This window comes from Glandiceps talaboti, chromosome 9 (genome assembly GCF_964340395.1).
Source record: "Glandiceps talaboti chromosome 9, keGlaTala1.1, whole genome shotgun sequence".
Taxonomy (NCBI): Eukaryota; Metazoa; Hemichordata; class Enteropneusta; family Spengelidae; genus Glandiceps; species Glandiceps talaboti.
The window spans coordinates 18048625-18071124 of record NC_135557.1 but is presented as its reverse complement, the minus strand read 5'-3'; the positions used below and the strand labels follow the sequence as shown (position 1 = coordinate 18071124).

The window sequence follows — 22500 nt, the reverse complement described above, 5'->3', positions numbered from 1 at the left end:
CCAACCACTTCGAATTTTGAGTATTATGTTCTCGCTTTTAAGAAAAATGGGCATTGACACAGATTTACTCACTTCGTTGTTTCTGTTTATATTAAAATAAGGAATAGAATTATTATATAGCCAACATAGATCACACCATATGTTGATAAACTTTCTCCTTTACTTTCATACAAACCATTGCGCACTGGCTCGTGTCGTCTGCAATCCCAAGGTTCTATTCCAGTGTTCGAAATTATGCAAACCCTACACACTGTCTGTCGTGCGTCGCCAAATTCGTTGAGGTGCGAAAAAGCGTTCGTGTTTTACAGATACTCCCCGGAGACGGCTGCGAGGAAAAAAATGGCTGCCGCTGACGACTCAGTTACACTACACTAAATAAAAGGAGAGAGAGCTTGAACACTTTCAATTGCATATATCAGCTATAATGCACATTTGAAGCAGTAGAGCGTTAATAGCGGCCCTGTTTTTTTTTTTAATTTTAGTGGTTTCAATATGCGCTGTGGATTACAAACATTTCTTGTCGTTCCAAACTCACCCAGCATATATTTCATTTTGGTCAAAATTTCTTGAATTCCGAAAATATTTAGGATGGAATAATATACACTGTTAACCATTTTGCGTACCACATAAAGCGACTACAAAATTTTCTTGTTAAGGTAATTGATTATCCAGTCCTTAAATTGGTAGATTCGAAAATGGGAGGGTTTGTTGTGTGTACTATCATGGATCATATTGAATCGTCAATGTGATTGTCCGCGCTAGAATCAGTGGCAACCTTTCAGATGTCGTGCATCTTTTTTTTTTTACATTTTAGAGAGAGAGAGAGAGAGAGAGAGAGAGAGAGAGAGAGAGAGAGAGAGAGAGAGAGAGAGAGAGAGAGAGAGAGAGAGAGAGAGAGAGAGAGAGTTTAACGAAATTATTACTTCTGAGACTTCAGTCCAAAAGTAATTATTTGATAGCCGCCAAAAAATTACAAACAAAATTTTTCGATCCAACATACTTTGGAGGGAATATTACAACAAGAATTTTTGCCCAAATATATTTGGCGGGAAAGTGGTACGGAAGTGGTTAAAGCTGAAGTATGGGCTGACTGCGATACTAATGATGCACATCTCGTCGTTAAAGTAAATATTACATTGAGATACAAGATATCAGACATTAATTTTAAAGGTGTCAAAATCACTGGTTTTTATGGCAAGGACTACTGTATCAAATCCACTTTAGTACCACCCTTCGTTCTATCAAAGTATCGAATGCTGAAATATCTGATCGAACTGTTCCCGCGCTTTCGGGATTTAGCGGTCACACTTCTGGGTTAACGTTCACGACATACGGGCTTAAGAATTCTGCGTGAAAACTGATGCATGGTGCCAGTTTTTAGATTTCTGAGCACTTTTCGGGTGGTTTTTTGATAGCAGAAACGCCATTTACTTAATTATATCATTTCGGCTCAAAAACGACAGCAATTAATCTTTGTTGGTGATAAGTTTAGCATGCTTAAAAGCGGTCTGTTCGAATTTTGCACGACCTAGCTTTACAGCTCAATCTGGCGTCGTTCGTTTGTCAGCATCTGTTACAAAATATACAGTCCTAAAATGATCAGATTTTCTTGTCTCTCAAGGCAAAATATTTACCACTTTCTGATTTCTTCAAGTCATTTTTTACTGTCCAATCCAAAATGATAGAGGATAAAGCCGGATTTTGACAAGGCCTTAGTACACCGTATGGTGGCAACTGACGACTTGACAGGGTTGTTTTTCTAATTAGCTAATTCAGTCAAGTACTTTACCCATGAAATTACCTTGGACGAAATGCTCTTAATTTTCTGTTCACCAAATTATTCATTTTCGACTTTCAAAAATACAAATTTTTAACCAGACTTTCGTTTCTGTAATTTTTTTGGCAAGATTTACCTCCATTTTGGATCTAAATAAATCATTAGACACCTACTTCAACATTTATATTAACAAATTGTTATATGTAGGCCTACAAAAACGTATTTATAAAGTTTGATACACAACATTGTCCCCAGTATTAGAGGACGGGAAAGACAGGGCAAAAAATTGGCAGACGATCGACTATGAGAAGAATTTTGACGACACATTCACATTTCTTGCTTCACCATTTTAGGTTTCATCGCCAATACTCAGTATAGAATTTTTAACTTTACAGCGGAGAACTTTGAGGATATTATGATAACTACATGACTACAGTCATTAATATTACATTCGGTGGGAACCTGGAACGAATATATTTCAGACAAACACACAAACGATAATTCAAACTTTAATGTTCCGTGTTTTAAAAGGAAATAAGAAAGAGCAGGTCCATGCGTTAATTATACGCAATTTAATTATACTTTTCAGCAAATGTCCCGTTGTTGTTAGCAATCTGTTACTCATAGCAAACTCAAATCGTCCTGCAACTCAAAATGGCGCCTGTGAGTACACTTGATCGCCGGCATCGGACATGTGTGGAAATCAAATTTTAAAAAACTGGATCGTGAGATACACTTAACATCGGGTCCGAACACACAAAAAACGACATTTCAGATCATGTTATAGCAAAGGCACTCAGGTGGGGGTACCGGTTGAAGAAGAACAAGGTATTATCCCACGCGAAATTAAAAGACTGAAAAACGGAATCGTTTGTTTCATCATCAACAATAATTATGAGTAATTAAATTTACACTTTTTCCTGGAGTTTTCTGTACACAACCACAGCACAATTATTGGCGGTATATGAATATTGTTATGACAATTCTTTATATTTATGACTGCAGTAGCACACGACTTGACGTCAGTTAAAGAGAATAATAAAATGGCGGGCTTTGAACGTTTTAACTTGTCTTACGTTTGCACCATTAGGTTGAAATTCGCCTATATTCTACGTTCTCATTTTTAGATAAAACACACAGCAAAGCAAAGACACCGTAAACTGACAGTCACACAGAACACGATAGACCGTAACGGTACGACTGTCACACAGAACACGATAATTTTTAGTATTTATATGAAGATATTTTTTTCACAAATTTTCAAAATTTTGTCACATTATTTTCGTCACAAATTTTTTCAACTCTCTTTTCAAAGATCTAGAGTGTTTCAAGTATTTAAATCCACTCCAATAACTAGAGCATTGTGAAAATGTAACCGATATTTTGGAGCTTGTTGTATAAACTCTAGTTCCTTATGCGAAGTCGTGGCCCCTCATTTGCATATTTACACGGATAAATGCTACGTGACCACATGTCACAATTCGATTCGGTTCGGATAAAAACTGTTACACTTTTCTCTACAATAATGAAATTACATTCCCAGCCTGCAATAGGATTCCCAGAAGACCTCGGCGGCCCTGACAATCTGGCCCCATTTATCTATTCAAATGTTTCCCTTCTGTGTATTCACTCAGTGTCCCTGAGCGATAAACCCGCCTTAAATAATACTAGCACAATATCTTGTAGTCCCAGCCCATTCGTATTTCTGTTTCAAAGCTACGTTCTCCGATTTCAGACATCGTTTACAATCTAAAAATATACTTACATAACACTCATTTAGTAAACATATAGACCCTACATGTCTATTTATGTCATGAGATGTGTACAAAATTACCGTAATTTTTATAGCATTATTCGCGTGGTCTAAATTCTCATTTTTGATGCCTATGGCAATTTCTAGATACATCCCAAAATCATACCAGTGTATTTAGTTTACCCAAATATCTCGGTTATTAGTGTCGATTAAATTTGCTTCAATAGGCCGAATAACATCAATCATTTCTTCATATGAAAAAAAAACGGCACAGAAAAATATTTCGCTCTGGACTGCCACTATGACCCAAAACTTATCACTTCGAGCATCCTTATGTGAGTGGGATATTAAGTTATTTAAACAAGTATTTTATTCATAAATAGAGGCATTTCTAAGTATGTGAGATCTAGTTTTTCCACAAATTTTGACGAAGACTCGTACTGTTAATACATCGATCACGAAATCAAACGAAAATAATCACCCAACTCAATGAATGTATTAAAGAAGTGTCGTTAATTCACGATAGCGTGGGTAAGTATTAAAAAAACATGTTTTTATACAAATAATTTATACCATGTATATATGCCATTGTCGCTCTCAAATGTACACAACTCGTTTACAAAAGAGAATTTCCTAATTTACTGGGTATATGTGTTAAATTTCTCTGTGTACTAAAACATAGTCGAGAAGAAGAGTTGGTTATCGGTGGTCTTGAATACATACGTACATACATACATACATACATACATACATACATACATACATACATACATACATACATACATACATATTATTTTTAGATATTAAAAACTTTTAAAAGATGAAATATGTTGCATGATAATATCCGAATTATTGACATTTAGATGTTCAGAATTATTCCATGTAAATGATTAATATTCATCTATAATATGAGCCAATTCTAAACGAGGGGAGGCTGAACCGTGTCAAAATGTTGCAGAAAAAGTCAAAGATTTGAAAGGATTATACAAACTGTGGCATGTTTGTCAACTGACTGTGTGTCTTATAATTTTAGGAAATCAATTGAAAAGAGACTCCAAGTCAACGGTATGTGAACGTTTTCAATGAATAAAAAATTAATTCGCACGGAACCAGTTCGAGTTATTTATTTTCAAATATTTGACTTCGGTTGGTATTTTGTTAAAAAATTAATTAGACGCCAATTGGCTTTACATTTCTATAACTACAGAAGCAATTGAAGTCGTTTTCGAACAGTTTGAGTAAACAAATACTGTAGTTCCGTCTGTCAATTTCCCGCCATTTTCTTTGTCTGTTGATATTACTAGAACCCTGAGCGTACCAATTACATTAATGACAAATTACACCATTCTTTGGAATCGTCTGCGCGGAAAGTGGCGGGAAATATGTGTAATAAAATTACAACTTCATCTACTACGTAAAGTTCAGACACACGTTACAAGTAACGTAATTTGTGTGTTGTTTGTTGTAAAGACAGCCGGTAAGGGGGAGAGAGAGTAGGGTAGATCTCATATGTTACTATATCCAGACGCGTGCCACCAGGTTTTAGGTATATTTTTCAGCAGATTTGTCTAAAATGTATAAACTTACATATTTACATATTTCAGATGAAAGAGTGTAAAATAGATTCAATTGTATCATTATGTACAGTGTTCTCAAAATTTCTGGTCTAAAATAAAATGGCATATGTCTTTCTGGTCATACATACAAAACACTTCCTCGGCACGACAAGACAAGTACCCATGGCCGCCCAGAAATTGTACACTCAGATTTAGAGTTTGCCATATCGATATATCGTACACTTAAAAAAAAATGTATTGCGCACGCGTATTATTGTCAACTTGTTCTACCCTTAATAAACATAGTCCAAAATTGGGTATAGACTTTTCAGTCATTGACAATTGGAGTTGCAGTTATAATACTTGATGTTTTTTAAATAAAAAACTGCACACGAAATTGATGATTTTAATGTATTCAATTGTTTACTGTTATACTGATAATCAACAGGATTACTTGTATGTATGTATGTATGTATGTATGTATGTATGTATGTATGTATGTATGTATGTATGTATGTATACCACAAATTGACAACTATTTCCATTTATATTTCTGCCAAATGGTATCACTTTAAGTTTTGTATCAAACGAGTTCATTGCTAAAATTCCATTGAGTTGGAAAGTGTCAGAAATTTACAAAAAAAATGAAAATTTTGATTGGCGACTAATGGAGGAAAAAATGATTCCTAGAGAAGGTGTTCAACTTCACAGATATCGGAATATTTCGTTGGAGCGCGAGACACAACAGAGCCAACTAACGGATTAGACAACATGCACTTTGCACCGACCGTGTGCGTAAACGAACTTAAAGAAAACGCCGAAAAGGCAGTAAATCCTCACGAGGGGATTACGGTCGGAAGATGATTTCTATGACAAGGGGATTATAGCGAGGGATTAGACAAGATTAAGTCTCTACATTCTCTCTCCAGCTTTAGGGTTTAATTTTAATTGTTAGAGATTATAAAGACTTTGTTGAACGACAATAGAAGAGTGATAGACTGCCCTGGGTTGTCTAATATATTGTGTGGATATAGAGACGCAATGTTAATATTACTTAGTACACGGATGTATACGTCACAGTGGCGATTGAAGGGTTTATATACGTGGAAACTGTTCGCTAAGATATCTATAGTTACGAACTGTCAACTGAAAGGACAGATAAAAATTTAAAAATACAGTGTTCACGAATGAAAATATTTATCATCTCATGTTTCGAGGAATCAAACTGGATAGAATGAAACATTTTATACATACATACATACATACATACATACATACATACATACATACATACATACATACATATTTGTCGAATCAGACATAGTAAGTATGTATGTATGTATGTATGCATGCAGCCCTACATTGTATAAGTTTAAAGCTACCCATAATTGCAAAGGCTTATTTCATTTATTTGTATTCTAAAAGGGATTTGACTGAACAAAAACTATGTAGCAAATTAGCTTGGGGTGTAATAGGTGTTAGGACCGGAACTTAATGACCTTTGTCAAAATCAATAATTAAAAAAAAATCACATATTTAAAAAAAAAAGGAATATATGTATTTTGCTTTGAATCGGTCATAATGGTTGGAATGTAGCTCTAAACCGTTTATACATGACCACAGCTACATATATTTTTATTGTAACCAGGACGCATTGCTCGCCGTAGTTTACAAATTCATTAATCGTGTTCATCAATTCTTCCAAAAACTAATTAGTTTAACCGTTAACAATACTAGAAAAAATAACGATGTGAGATCCTATCAAGGCGTCTACTGGTAGTAATCCGTCAAACACTGACACGCGACAATAATTAGATCTAACTTTGTCTTAGAAGAGAAAGGTTCGTTAGTGAAATCATCACGACTAATCCGCCTCACACTTTTTTTTGTTCAATTATTTTCAACATCAATGGTTCTTCTATGAATTTTTATCAGCTGTTGTTTTTGAGTGATCACAAACAAGATAGTGTGCTGTGTTAATGGCTAAATGAGGAAGATTAACACCTTGGGGACCAATTCGTTTGAAAGTTCACCATAATTTGAATCATGCAAGACTTTGTCATACATACGAAATGTCATTTCTGATCTTTTTTAAATAGATACGAAATTTATGAATTTACTTTCTTGCTTTCATAGAAACCAACAAGGTGGGTTTTTTTGTTATTAAGTTATTTATTTAGTTTTACAAAAGAGTAAGGAACATATTCGGTGGCCATTTCTAATATTTAACTTTGATATTATTTTGATCTCTATTCTAAACATTTGTGTTATAGCCAGATTTGTTGTCCAACCACACGACTTTCTGTTTGGGGTTACTGTTTTATGGCTTCAATATGTGGGAACTAACATAGCGAGAGATCGAATAGCTACCACGAGAATAAAATACGGTACCAATGAAGGTAACACTACGCATACTACGTGAGTGAATTGCTTATGTAAAACTTAAAGCAACAAAAGTGGGAAAAAAACAAAAATAAGAAAAACTACTACTCTGAGGTAAGACTGGAACGACAAAATGGTTACTGTAGTCTCATATCACTCATAGTCTGAGCTGTAGTAGTATAAAACTGTTGCACTGTAGGTTTACGGTGAACCATAGTCTTGCTGCTAGACGTTCGGGCTTTCTTTCGATACTATTAGCGAACGAAGTGCCCGGGTTCCATCCTCGATAGCGATGTTCGGTCGTGTGTCGTATTGTATCGGAAGAACATCCGAAGTCTAGCAGATAGACTAGGTGAACCAGAGACCCTCCACCAAGGTCTGTTGATGAACAAATGAAGATAGACGCCAAAGATGACGTATTAACGAATTGAAACACTATCAAATTAACGAAATTACGTGAAAGGAAGACAGATAATTAGGGTGTCTTTTGTCGTTGCTAGTGTGTGTTCCGGCCATACATTAACTAAACAAGGATAAATGAACAAAACACGTGTAATCCCTCCATTTACACTGCTTCATTATAAGATCTTAAATTGACAAGTTTTAATCTATAGCATCCGGGAACTATTCTTTATTGTTTGTGGAATGAATTTGTGAGGAGGGGAAGTTTACACTTTTCGGTTTGTGTCATCAATTCATTATCACCGCTCTAGTGTGAAGCAGTTGTAAACAGTCGGCCAGTACAGTATCCGAAGTGACGGTTAGCTGTTTTCTCCAGAGATAACACACTGGAGTAAATTCTACGACGGCTTCATACCTCAACCAACGCGAACATCACTCTAGCGAAGTCGCGTTTCACTGGTAGGTTACACGCAATTATGTACATATTTAGTTTGGTCAGAGACCCCGAAATGAGCTGAACTCTGTGGTCGATGGTCTAAAGTTGTCTTAGTGAAGGATAAAATAACTACTTTTACTTTGGGGTTAGGGAGTCTAGCCATTTTAGTTCTCATCCTACAAAATCAGTTTTACTTTTAATGGAATATGCTTTTCACCCCTAATGCAACAATTTCTTTTTAAAAAATGTCTGAATTGAGAAATTGGTAAATAGTAAGTAGTAAATGGTAAATAATAGTAAATGCATGGCAGTAAAGTGTCAATAAAAGAACTGTTTTTCCTCACTGCATACTGGCTTTGTATTCATAGCACCACATATACTTCTACACAGATTTGACATTGATTTGCTGTCTGAAGCAATTTTCGATTTTGGCCAATGTAGTTAGAGGGGGTGAGTGGGGATGGAGTCTGAGGCCTAAGTATAAGAATTTAGTTCCATTATAACAGTCATATTAGAGTGGCCGATCTAAGAATTAGATGTACGACTGTAGTGGGTATGATATAAAAAGAATGTAAACTAACAGGCATATGGAACTCAACTCATAAGTTTTCTGAAATTAATTTTGTATTTCAGTATTCTTTCTTGGCTTCTGTTATCTGTGTATTTCTATCAGTGTGGGTATTCTGAGTTTCCATGAAATAGTTGGTAAAGGTGTACACGAAAGAAAATCAGAAAAAATAGAGTTTTGCTTGTCGATACTAAATACGTACTGTTCTCGGCGGAAGGATGTACAGGTAGATCGATCGTAAGAATATTCGTTCCATATTTTAGGAGTTGAAAATGTTGGAATTCGTTACGGTCGTGTGCAGGTTGAACTAGTACGTTGTAAATATACACTATTTCCATGCTAATACATTAACGAGTTATTCCGGGAATGAATAGCTTGGGGGAATAAAGACAAACGAACATTTTATTAGTCGTGTGGGCACTAATTCGCATAAAACAAAGTGAAAACGTGTCATCGAGCAAGGAAACGTGTTGGGGGGGGGGGGGGGAGGGGATATTTAGCGCCAATAGCAACAAATAAAGAGAACCCGAATGTATTTTGTATCGCTTGTATTTGAATGCAATTTTTAAAGCTTCAGAACCACATACACAATCCCTCTCTACCGTCACTGAAACAAGCACGTGGTATCCATTTTGAAATTTAGCTTTCGAAATATTTCGATGGTCTTATTATTTTGGTTACATGCATCAATTGGTATATTTGACGCACAAAACATACCTCACTTCCCTCTTGTCATCATTGGATGACCACTACAATTTGCCAACTAATTGATACACAACTACGAAATCCACAGAGGCCGGTTATTAAAACTAATTATCTAACGAGCTCAGCACACAGCATGCCAGATCGGACATCTGTCGGCCAACCAAACCACTATTTCCGTGTTCGTGTTTTTGTCAAGGGACGCTGCTCTCATATTTGACCATTTCCGCACAAAACAAACACAATTATGCCTATTTTTGGGACAATTTTCTCAGTAAAAAAACAATTTTAATGGCACACATTTTGCTTTTCAGTCTGAAGGTTGATACAAAACATGTTTACAGAAATTTAGTGGGCATATATATTTAGACTCACACGGTACCCAACAACAACAACACGCATTGAACAACACTCAAGTGTTGTTTTTATTAGAATTTCTTTAAATTTGCAAAACATAAATCGTTTTAAGCCTCGGAATAGTCAAAATATTATTGTTATTGGACCAAATTGGCGAAAGATACCCGCACACTGCTCTCTCATCTCATCTCATCTCATCTCATCTCATCTCATCTCATCTAGATCTCGTCTCGTCAAATCTCATCTAGTATGGTACATCTCTGTATACCGACATGTTATCCTTACCTTTTACAACCAATAAAAAGAAATAGACGGACATTTTATTTGAGAATGGAGAACCGACTTTTCAAACATGAACTGTTTTATGACCGAGACGTTGTTAATTTACTGGTTTCCTTTTGAAAAGACAATGTCTCTTTTGCTGTACATATGATTTTCCGACTGAATGAAATTCAAAATGGAATATATAACTTCAAAACATTGATGGCAGCGGTGGGATTTGACTCAAAACCACCATGTTGCGGACGTACAATTCCAACCTGAGAACTAATTTTTTTGGAAAAATAGTTCCACAAAAATCGCCAAGTATCATGTCTTAGGTCTATTTGTGTCAATTGTTAGTATAAAATCACCTAAATGTTTGCGTGATATATATTTCGTCTCTTTACACAGTCACATAAATGATAATTGCTGGATGTACCAAAACTTCAAAGTGTCGTTTATCTTGTGTAAACGTTACACTACAGATCCGCCAGTATCTAGAACCAGGCTCAGACAACTATAATGTATTCTATACTTGTCCGAGCTAGAGCTAAAGAAATTTACAGGGAAATCAAAGTTGTCTTGACGTTTCTCTCTCATGGGACTCAATGTCTTTTACATTAATATAGACACATTTCAACTTCACAGTAACATTGAGAGGCACACACACACACACACACACATACATACATACATACATACATACATTTAAACATACATACATACATACATACATACATACATACATACATACATACATACATACATACATACACAGACAGACAGACAGAGACAGACAGACACATATATACACACACACACACACACACACACATACATACAGAGCAGGTTTCCTTACCGACTCACAGTGACAAGCATGTCTATTCTTCATTATTCACTTTGCATTTGAAGCTGTCTGTGTGTGTAAAAAAATAACTTGTCACCTGAGGTAAATTAGCAAAGACAACTTCAATTTTCCTGTAATAATTTCGTAGAATAACAGTAACTCTGAAACATTCACAACTCGACTTTATTACTCCATTTTAACCAGCTAAAGCGAAGGAGAATAATTCTTTGGTACGTTCATTTTAATAATATAATACGTGTATTTGGCCATTTGAAAACCTCGCCGTTGGCTTCACTGAGGAAGGGTGTAATGTTTGTGCATTGCCATATGGTTTAATTTGTAATTTGTGATATTGGTTTGTCTCGGGGCTAAACCTAGTTCCAAATTAAAAGTACGAAAGGTGGCCTTGTTTTTATACAAGAGTTAGTACATAGATTATTCGTGCGCAAGTTTTAATACAATTAATCAGCGTCTTTTCTCCAGGGAGCGCGTGAATGACAATGCGCATGCGTTGAATGAGTCATGTTGGAAACATCAAGGGTTGATAGGATTCCCGCGATTATGCTTCGAAGTTTTCAGCCGATAGATTTGCCAGTTGGAGAAGAGAATCAGGATTAATTGTAGGAGCATATTAAAGGAGCATGTTCTGTAACGTTAACCGAGGCCCATTTGCGTCGGCTAAAGTCAAAGTATGAAACACGTCAATTTTCATGAACGAACAAGTATTTCGTTCACCATTCGAGCATTTGGTAACTATTCGCGATTCTCTTCCCATTATGACAACCATTGACCCATAACACAGTATACTATAAGCTTATCTAGGAGTAATTGACACCGTAGAATGAGCCACGTGATTGGGTGTGCCTATAGAGACTTGGTAACTGAGACTGACATTTCCGAATATTTTCTTGGTAACCAAAAAATTACGTCATGATATCATTTTTATTCCGGAGCTGAATAATTGATGAGGGCGCTACCAATTTCTAGACAAAGTTCAACATGTTTTAACAGAATGATATTTCGATATGAGAAACAACAAAATTCCACAGTTATATACTATACCCCTTTAAGAGTTTTTTTATATCTCTTTATGACATATTCTATCTATATTCAAGCATCATTGGATGCATCGTATCACGTGACTCAACCACCAATAGTTAACTCCAGTTCAAGGTTAAGAAGTTGAATCCTTGAAAAATAAAGATAAAATGGAATATAAAATAAAGTGCAGCAAAGTCCAACATGGCTTTAATCAGCTGAGGTCACGTGTTTCTCGTGAGCCAATCGATGCAAATATAAGACAAAATAATAGGTCTAGAATCTTGTCCAAAATAATGACGTCACCGTTGGTTACCTAAGACTCTTTCCAGACCGAAAAGTGAAAAACAGAAATTCCGTCAATGCTTTTATTCGTTTCGTTTTACCCCATAATCTACCAATCGTCATCAATTTTACTTGTCTTACCCTCGATAACAAGGAAAGGGTCTTTACAAGGAATAAACCAGTCTAGATAATTCGTGAGCTTGTCATTTTGAGATGTAAAACTCCACATTCGTGTACGTGTAAGACTATTAACATTCGAGGCTTTCCTCTATTTCAAATACCTTATGTGATTATATTGAATGTGAGTCTCGTTACAGTTAATGCACTTGTCAAACCCAATTTTTCTTATATCTTGACCTGTAGAGAAAGGGGTCAACTGCCGAATGAAATAAATGTTCTCTGTCTAGCTTATCTGGTTTACATGAGGTCAGATTTTAATCTTCTAAAAAAATCTTAATCTACGGTTTCGTATTCAAGACAACTGATGGCGGTAAAAATTACTTATCATTCGGCATTTGTTTGTCGGAATACAGCCTTGTGCGACGAGGGAGTGGAACATTTTGAGACTAAAATTCTGGCGCGAAAAAATCTGACGACATTAATATTGTATGGCTGACAACACGAACCAGCCAATGTTGACTGTTTTGTAAATGGTGTGTTCAGGAGCAATCCACAAATCGTAGGTCGACGTAATGTTTTTTTCACACAATATGGAAAAAATCAGAAGATTGACATTTCAAGAATAGTTTTCGAATGACCATGGGTTTATTGTATTTAGCAATATATCAATAAATATGAATAGGTTTATTTCAATTTTTCTAAATAATATTTTTCACTATCTGTATCATTTCAGAACTGCTGGAAGGTTTACCTTTGGGTCATATTTTGGGACAGTCTTACGACAATACGTCGTGACGTACGCCGTAAGATGGTGCTACCTGCGATAAAACAGGAACCGGATGAAATCTCATCTGAAGCAGAAGTCAAGGAAAATCACAACGAGATTCAAAACGAGAACGAAAATATGGGTGTGAACGGGAGAAAAGAAGCCCATCTAACACGAGAAGAAAGACGCAGACGTCGAAGAGCTACGGCAAAGTACAGAACAGCTCATGCAACGCGGGAAAGGATACGTGTTGAAGCATTCAATGTTGCTTTTGGAGAACTTAGGAAATTGTTACCAACATTGCCACCAGACAAAAAGCTGTCTAAAATAGAGATTCTACGTTTAGCTATCTGTTATATATCTTATCTGAACCATGTCCTTGATGTTTAATCTATATTCATTCGTCTCATAACGAAGCTGTATCTCCTACAAACTGACGTCATCGGACCACCACAAACTGAATTTTTTGACGACACTAGAATACATCCTCGTTCCCAGACACCTACTATGAACATCTCCACGGATCGATATTTGATAACTAATGTAATGTTGCAGCCCACTATTTGACAACTGCATAATCACAATGACTAGTCGTAGATAGCTGTACTGTGGCGTTTGATCGACGTGAGTAAATAGTAATGTGTATACTAACTACTCACCAACCAGTCGCACCAAAACCTTTGTGGTTGTACCAACTTTGCAAATGTTCAAAAACGCACATAAGCGTAGTGAGATAATTAAACCTTGTCAAGCCTAACACAAGCAAAGCTGGACGTAATCTTTGGACATGTATTGTTAGGGGACGTCGTAGATATTTTTATCCGACCCCCTTATTTTACTGTCTCGGTACTGACTTGCTTAGGAACGTGAACATTTTCTCCAGTCGATTCTGGATACTGTGAAAGATTATGGTATAACTTTACTGTACGTTTAAGTCAAACTTATGGGAAAAGTAACTGTAAGTGTCAACATTCGGCAAAGATTCCTACTGGTAATAACAAACTCATAGTAAACATTGCGACACAAGATTATGTTTGACAGGTAATATGATTGCTGTAAAATTTACACTAAAAGAAACAAGAAATGTTTACTTTTTTGCAGATGTTGTATAATAATTACCTCGAAAGTATACATTTTAAGAGTTTACTCCAAATTCTCCTCTGCGGCAGAAGATTACTTAATGCGATTTTCACTAAGATATTGTGTGGAATTCATATTTTGAAAATTCTCACATCAATGAGCTGGGAAAAGTGCAATATTTCTCATAATTATGGTAATTTAGTGATAGTGATAGTATAAAAATAACATGTTTTAATTATCCCAATAAAAAAATATTCCTTTATTTATTTGGTTTGGTGCTAAAAAGCCATCTGGGCGAGTGATAACATTTTGATTAAAGAAATATACTCACATGATAATAATACTATCCACAACTCAGTGTTAGTTTTGTGTAAGATGAGTTTGATATATTACACAAATTGACAGTTCACATCTTGATGAAATTACAATATTTGTTTATGATTTGATGGTGTATAAATCATGTTTTAGCCAACATTTTGACATAAATTCAAAAATAAAGGTTGTTTTTCTTATTTCAATCCAAAATAGAAAGGAAATATGCCAAAATATTGCCGAGGAAGAAAAAATCGTCTACGTAATTTTGGCGGAAAAGTGCGAGTAGGTCAGGTGTTGACGTTACTTCCACTGAAACTTAATGTCCGCATAGTCTCAGCTACCCAGACTACACTGCGGGGGTCTGACTTCCGCTTTCTCTCGGGCGGCCAAAGTCAGAGCTCACAGTGAAGTCTTGGTAACTAAGATTATTACGGACGCTGATTGTTTCTGTTAGTTTGATGAATGTTATAGGTCAATAACAATAATCTGAAATGACCACTTTTGATGGCGATATACGCATGTGCAAAGCCAAAGACGGTTATTGCTCCGCCATTTTTCAACATCCTTGAACAGTTGCAGTGTATGATCATTGAGCATAATGAACGTATTTCACTCGTATTCGACCAACATTCTCTTTGAAGTTTACATTACTTTAAAAATTGTGACAAAAGGTTATTTAATTTGACAATTTTTCCCCCAATGAAATAGCAAGTCACGTGATACTTTAACGCTATGTTGTGAACTCCTTCGTTATTTTAAGTAAACTTTCAATTCCAAGTTATGGTCTTGCTTAATTTGTTTGAAGATTTTTTTGTTCTGTCTGTATAAATTTGAAACCGATTGTAACAAAAATACTGTGTAAATCTATTCTTCGTGTGAGTGAAAGTTTATCAGAGAAAGCAGCTAATTAGGCAGGACAGTGTTCGTCTGCTCTTCTTACGTCATACGTTGGCGACCATTTTTGTGTGGTTGTACGGTACACGAAATTTTTTACCTTGCTCATGATAGTTGCTGTTTAAACGTTAGTCACGTTTTCAACACACGTTTATGATCATGATGATAAGTAAATGATGCTAGTTGGGTTCAAAACAGTACAGTTGATATATTCTCGAAATCAAATGTATGTATGTATGTATCTATGTATGTATGTATGTATGTATGTATGTATGTATGTATGTATGTATGTATGTATGTATGTAGAATACGCCTTTTAGTTTATCACAATTCCCCCTTCCTCCTAAAATCATTCGATCAAATAATTCTTCTTCTGTACTTTTATTTGTACATCTTTACTTGTCTACATCTTTGACGTAAACATTACAGAAACAGCCCTGTTTTAAGGTTATTACAATGTTTAACTTTAGGCTTGAAATGATGAAATTCATTTCTAAAAGTCTAAAACGGGTGAGATTTTCAGTTTTAAATTTTTAACCTGCAGAACTGCAGACAAGAGAGAACATGCATGTTACATTGGTCCTACGTTTCTCAAATGAACCTGGAATGGATGTAATACCATTTTGACCTCTTTGAATAGACCAGAGGCTCGGTGTATAAGATCGGTAGATTTGAAGAAAAAACCCACGACTATTCTCTTGGCTATCATTTGAATATTTACGGTACCGGGTTCATATATGACCTTTCTTCGAAAATGTCAGACCAATGTGCAAATAAAGAAACAAACAAAAAAGATATGCCAGAAATTCGTTATTCACCCTGAACGACAGTGAGTTCCATTATACGATACACTCGGGAATACGAATTCCTTAGAGTTGAAGACCTAACATCTAAAAAGAAACACCACCTGTGTGTCTTTAATTTGTCAAATAACAGACGAAATTAATAACAAATACAATTACCGGGAAACCTATTAAAATTTACTGGTAAATTACGATTTATGTACGTTTGCTTGTTATTTCACTCCTCCTGGCAGGAGAATTCCGAGATGTGGCTCACAACAACTGGCTAACGGCAAAACATGTCAATATTCAAGTACGTTCTAAGGTGTTAGCGTAACAGTATGTTGATTTATTAACCAAAAGGCTGTGTAATAGTGAATTTTGTTCTGAACAAATGTTACACTTTTATTGATTCATATCCACTGCGTCCGCCATTTTGGACAGTGGCAGATGGCTGTCGTCGAGATCTCCCTCATACTTGTGTATACGTTGAATATACATATATCAATGTTATCTCTTTGTTCAGTTTCACTCATTAATAAAAGGGGTTTTTATATACACTCAACCAACCTATTCAACAAGATGTGTTGCCAAATATAAATTATGCCTCGTGTATAATTCTCTGTTCTTCGTCAGATACCACGAATTACGACATGATTATTTCCGCCCTCTTTTATACAATAAATGTATAGTCTGCACAAAATGGGTATAACATTTTATGAAATCATTTAGGGCATCGCTCGAGGCCATTGTACGTTAATTTCCTCCCTTCCCAAAAATACTGAATCTCTAATGGATTAACTTGTCGTGTTTACCTCATTTTCCCGCCAAAATTATACAGACGTTTCATTTCAAGTGAGTGTGCACGACTCCCGTGCTCTCTATATTATAATTTTCAACAACGGTGTCCGAGTTTAGGAGTTTAATTTTGAAGCAATTTAGGAAAATACACAGGTTTGGTAAAGTTTAGGCGATTGATTTAATCAACTGTAATCGCGCGCGACATGATGAAGCCGGTCTGTCGTCAGAATTCGCCTTCCCGCGTTTTTTGGTCACACAAAGCACGTATGTGCATGAAAACAGTTGTCAATATCTATCTCGTACATCACATCGCATTATATCATTTACCAAGATATCGCTGTGTGTGTAAGAACAAAAAAATTCTTCAAAATAACACTAAGGCCAAATACAAAAAGTTGTGTGGTTCCGGTTACCCGACCCCACCTAGCTTTTCACGCCCACCCTAAGCTTTCTTTCACATATTCGAGAGAAAAAAATAAGAAAATTGCGAAAATTGTGAAGTCTCGCAAGAAATAGTGGATGCGGAAACAGACATCATCTGAAAAAGACTGAAATCTGTAATGACTGTACATTTGATGAGAAGAAACCAATAAAACAGAAACCATATGGAAAACAACGGAAAACATAACTACCTGAACTAGACACTCACATATGAAAAAAAAAATTAAAATAAAATAAAAAATCTACCGACCCCCACCTATTCTAAAATTGAATGTAATCGGAACGACACAATTATTTTACGTCTGAGCGGGACGAAGTTTTGGCAACTGAAAATTTTCATATCCGACGATATTATTTTTTACTTTATTTATTTCCATCCGTGTATTAAAATGTTGTTGAAGGCTTACTTTACTTTCGATGATGTAAAACTACGTAGTCTCACACTAGTATTCGTTTATTAATGAATTTATTTATATATGTATGTATGTATGTATGTATGTATGTATGTATGTATGTATGTATGTATGTATGTATGTATGTATGTATGTATGTGTGTGTGTGTGTGTGTGTGTGTGTATGTATGTATGTATGTATGTATGTATGTATACTATGTATGTATGTATGTATGTATGTATGTATGTATGTATGTGTTTTTATTTATTTATTTATTCATTCATTCATTCTTTCGATTAATTTTTCATCAACTACAAATTGTTCTCGTGCAAATTAATCTATAATTTGAATGTGTATTATTCTCTTAAATTTCATCTTAAAATTATTAATATAATTCGGAAAACATGTCATATACCTCTTAGCCGTTAAAAAACTAAAGGCAAATTTTTCAGATTTTCCTTACAATGTTTTTAAGAAAAAAATACGTTTGTACAGCCATGTAAGCTCCCATTATATAAACAGTAGTGTTGTGTTATTCTAAATAACATTATGTACAAAAAATGTGTTTTGCTGTTACTTATTAAATTTCATTTTTATTTGAAATTTTAGGAATACAATAAAATTAAAGCTATCATTATCAGGTAAAAACAATTATTGTATTCTATAGAGAAGGGGTATCCAATTAAGTTTACAGTAATAACCTGATGATCCGTTCGTTAGTGTGACTAATTGCTAATTATCATACTTAATTAGTTTAGTTGGGTTTAGAGAATGATGGTCTTGTGTTACACGAGAAACATTATGTCGAACGCTCACCGTCTGTTTGGTAATAATAATTCAAGTATGACTATATGGCAAGATCTACACACGAATGTCGTTTAAAATTGACTTGAAATGGAGTTGTCGTGTGAACATCTTCAGTCCAGATCAAATTGATTAAAACTTTAGTTGACATCAAAATATGAATTTATAATTTGGTTGAAACGATATCTCGTGCACAGATGTACCTGATACCAAGTGTCCCGCATAAAGTAATGTTAGCACGACCTAGTTTGAAATAAGGTAGTTTTTGCCGATACGCTTTCTATCCAGAGATTCAATCCCAGGTTATAAATTTTACATTTGGCATAAAAAAATTGCTTTGTTCCGGTCACCCGACCCCCACCTAGTTTTTCCACTGCCGACCGTAAACTTTTTTTACGTATTTGAAAAAAAAAAATCGCGAAAATTGTGTGAAGTCTTGTCAGAAATCGTGGATGCGGAAACTGACGTCAACTTAAAAAGACAATATAACACTGTTCTTCCAATCTGTAATGGTTGTACATCTGACGAGAAGAAACCAATAACACAGAGACCATATGGAAAGCAACGGAAAACATAACTGCCTGAACTAGACACTCGCATATGATATATATATATATATATATATATATATATATATATATATTATATATATATATATATATATATATATATATATATATATATATATATATATTAAAATCTACCTACCCCACCTATTCCAAAATTGAGCGTAATCGGAACAACACAATTTTTATGAGGCCTTAGGGTTATCTAATCAGTGGAGCCATAATTGTTACATATCGTCATTTTTTGTTTCATCTTTTTCTCTAAAGCTCTGTCAAACATAAATCTCTAACTTGCCATTACAACTGAAATAGCTGTAGCTACAGTATCGTTTGTTTTGTTTGTTTATTTGTTTGTTTGTTTGGTTGTTTGTTTGGTTGTGTGGTTTTTTGGTTGGTTGGTTGGATGGTAGATTGGTTGGTTGGTTGGTTGGTTGATTGGTTGGTTGGTACTGTTAATTTTTGTTTGGTGTGTTTTTGTAGGTTTTCTTTTTTACTTTTTTAATTTATATATATATATGTATTTTGGTGGTGGTAGTGTGGCGGGGGGGGGGGGGCAGTTACCCGATTCCTACCATGATATGATGACTACCTAGTACAACTGATAGTGTACACTTTCATATTGCTGGTAAACTTGTGTATGTACCTCTGTATATTACACAACTACAGGGTAAAGAGTAACATTCAAACATATTCTCGCAAGCCAGGACATTTTTTTCCGGTGGCGAATTGAACCAGGTGGTGATTCGTGTAGAATGCATGTCGTAAAGAGGACTGCAGTTTTACGACGATGACCATGTCCTATTCAATCTTGGGGATATACAACGTCAACGTGAAATGCGCACCGGGAATAAACTGCTTAAACTTTTACTTTTAACTTGTTCAAGAAAGCGCCACTCTTGCATTTTCAGTTAAACCCAAGAACAATAATCAGTTGTCACAGTACACATTTTGAAATAGAGTTCAAAATGTTGCCATTTTAGAATCCAATATGGCCACCGAATACTGTGTTAATTGTATATAATCCAATATGGCCACCGAATACGGTGCTAACTGTAAAGAATCCAATATGGCCGCCGAATACTGTGTTTACTGTATAGAATCCAATATGGCCGCCGAATACTGTGTTAATTGTATCGAGAAGTAAAGGATCATATTTTTCCTTGAAAAAAGACGGTGGACCACCCAAATTTCATTTATAATTTCAAAGGACCTGAAGAAATTGTTCCAGTCGACAAAGTTTGAAGAACTTTGATTTTCGGTCCCGAGTGCTCAAGGTGCATTCTACCGGAAGAGGCAAGTCATTATGACAACACTGCTGAAAATGCTCTGGGAATAATTACTATGATGACCTGCTGTAGATATCCCCACTCACATGGGTGGTTTGTGTTGATACTTTAACGGATAATCATGTGAATATGTCCAGGATGAGAAGTTAGGATCTGTTATATTGATCTATTATATAACTAAAACATAGTCAAATATTATTTATTGATACAAATAGATTAAAAATTTTGTACTGCACCAAAATATTTGGATGTATTCTAGCTTTCGACTTGAGTCCTCGGGCCTTCTTCAGGAATGTGAAGTCAAGCGTTGTTTGTTTATTTGTAACTAATAAAGTATTCACCTGCGCAGATGAGTCTTCATCATATATTATTTATTGAGTCAATTATGGTGGATTTTTGCTCGGAAACTCCCTTGTTTTTGCACTTTCTGTCCTTACCGTTTAGTATTTGACCATTGTAAGCTATATACACAGTTGGTTATATCATAAAAGTAGAAATAATGATAACATTTTGGCGGGAAAAGGCAAACCTAAAAAGTTGCACGGCTTCCTCACGACCTCAAGCCCTTACCAGTAAACATAGAAAATTGTGTCGTCTAGAATGACAGCTCGACATCTTTCATGCAATGTCACTGTATGAACGTTGTTAGATATATGCTACATTGCCTACGCCATGGAGAGAAAATACTTTGGGCAGGTGAGGAAAGACAGGGACAAAGCCTAGTACACGTATTTCTCTCGACTCGACCCTAATCCTGTGAGTAGATATCGAAGTTTCTAAAGTCCAGAACGTGCGACAACCCGGCAGCTTTCATGTCACTGTTTGGCCATGGTATGACTTTATATGTATCCATGGTATGACCGTTGCTCGATACAACGTACACGAAACGTTGCCTACACTTTAGTGAGAGAATTTTTTTTGGGGGGGGGAGTGGGGGGAGGGGGAAAGCAAACCTGAACAACCTCAAAGGTACACGTATTTCTCATGACCCTAACCGTGTGAGTAAATGTCGAAGATTGGAACGGCAAGATGACAGATGTGGTCTTGAGTTCTGTATTTTTTTTCTAAATTCTAGTCACAGTTCAGTGTTGCATTTATCTATAATGTATAAGCATACCTTGACAAATCCCCAGAGAATGGCTCTTACTAAGTAGAGAAATGGGCATACAGAATAACAAGATAATCGGGGCTATGCGTGACTGACGTCCCTCAAGGTATAAATGTCTTCACATAACATGGCACACCTGCGCACACTTCATTTAAATACCAAGATGAAGATATTGTTATTAAATTATCATCATATTCGCTAATTGCTTTTCCGGGATGCAAATAAGCTTAAGTTGATTGCTGTGTTTGAAATAATTACAATAATGGAGATAAAGTGGTTTTGGCGGCAACCTGCACACTATGTACTGGAACGACTAATTCCCTACTTTAATCATTTTCGTATGTTTTACTACCGTAAGAAGGTAGGTGTTTTCCACAGTTGCCGCAAAGACGTCTGATGGTTTTACGACTATGTAGTGTGAGACAGTTGTTTCCAGTATGTCGTTTACAACAAGGACGACATTATTCACGTCGGATAATTCGATTTTTCAAAAGATGCGTTCAATTCTAGAGTAATATTTTGATTAAAAGTTATAAGTACTCATGAATTTTGTAAAACTAATCTAAAATGAAATTGTCACGATCGAAAAAATTCAGAAAAAACCCGGTGAAATTTGATGTTGTTAGGCGCCGGTTTTGGTCATCTCTATAGACATTTGAATAACAGAAAGTTAATGAGTAGCTTTACGGTTTATATGTATTGTTATCGTGGTTTATATGCACAGGTCGTGACTTCGTTTACCCAAATGTAGAATCTACATCATAGATCTGAGGTATGGGA

General features: G+C 35.5%; 1 protein-coding gene across 1 annotated transcript in view; it reads left to right on the top strand.

Annotated features, from left to right (window-relative positions):
- The window catches only part of LOC144440207 (helix-loop-helix protein 1-like), a 16293-nt gene extending 737 nt beyond the window's left edge, over positions 1–15556 (top strand). Inside the window, exon 2 of the mRNA XM_078129511.1 lies at positions 13218–15556. Within this exon, the coding sequence (XP_077985637.1) occupies positions 13293–13640 (348 nt within the window). The 5' untranslated portion in view covers positions 13218–13292 and the 3' untranslated portion in view covers positions 13641–15556. The remainder of the gene's footprint in view (positions 1–13217) is intronic.
- The last annotated feature ends 6944 nt before the right edge of the window (positions 15557–22500 follow it).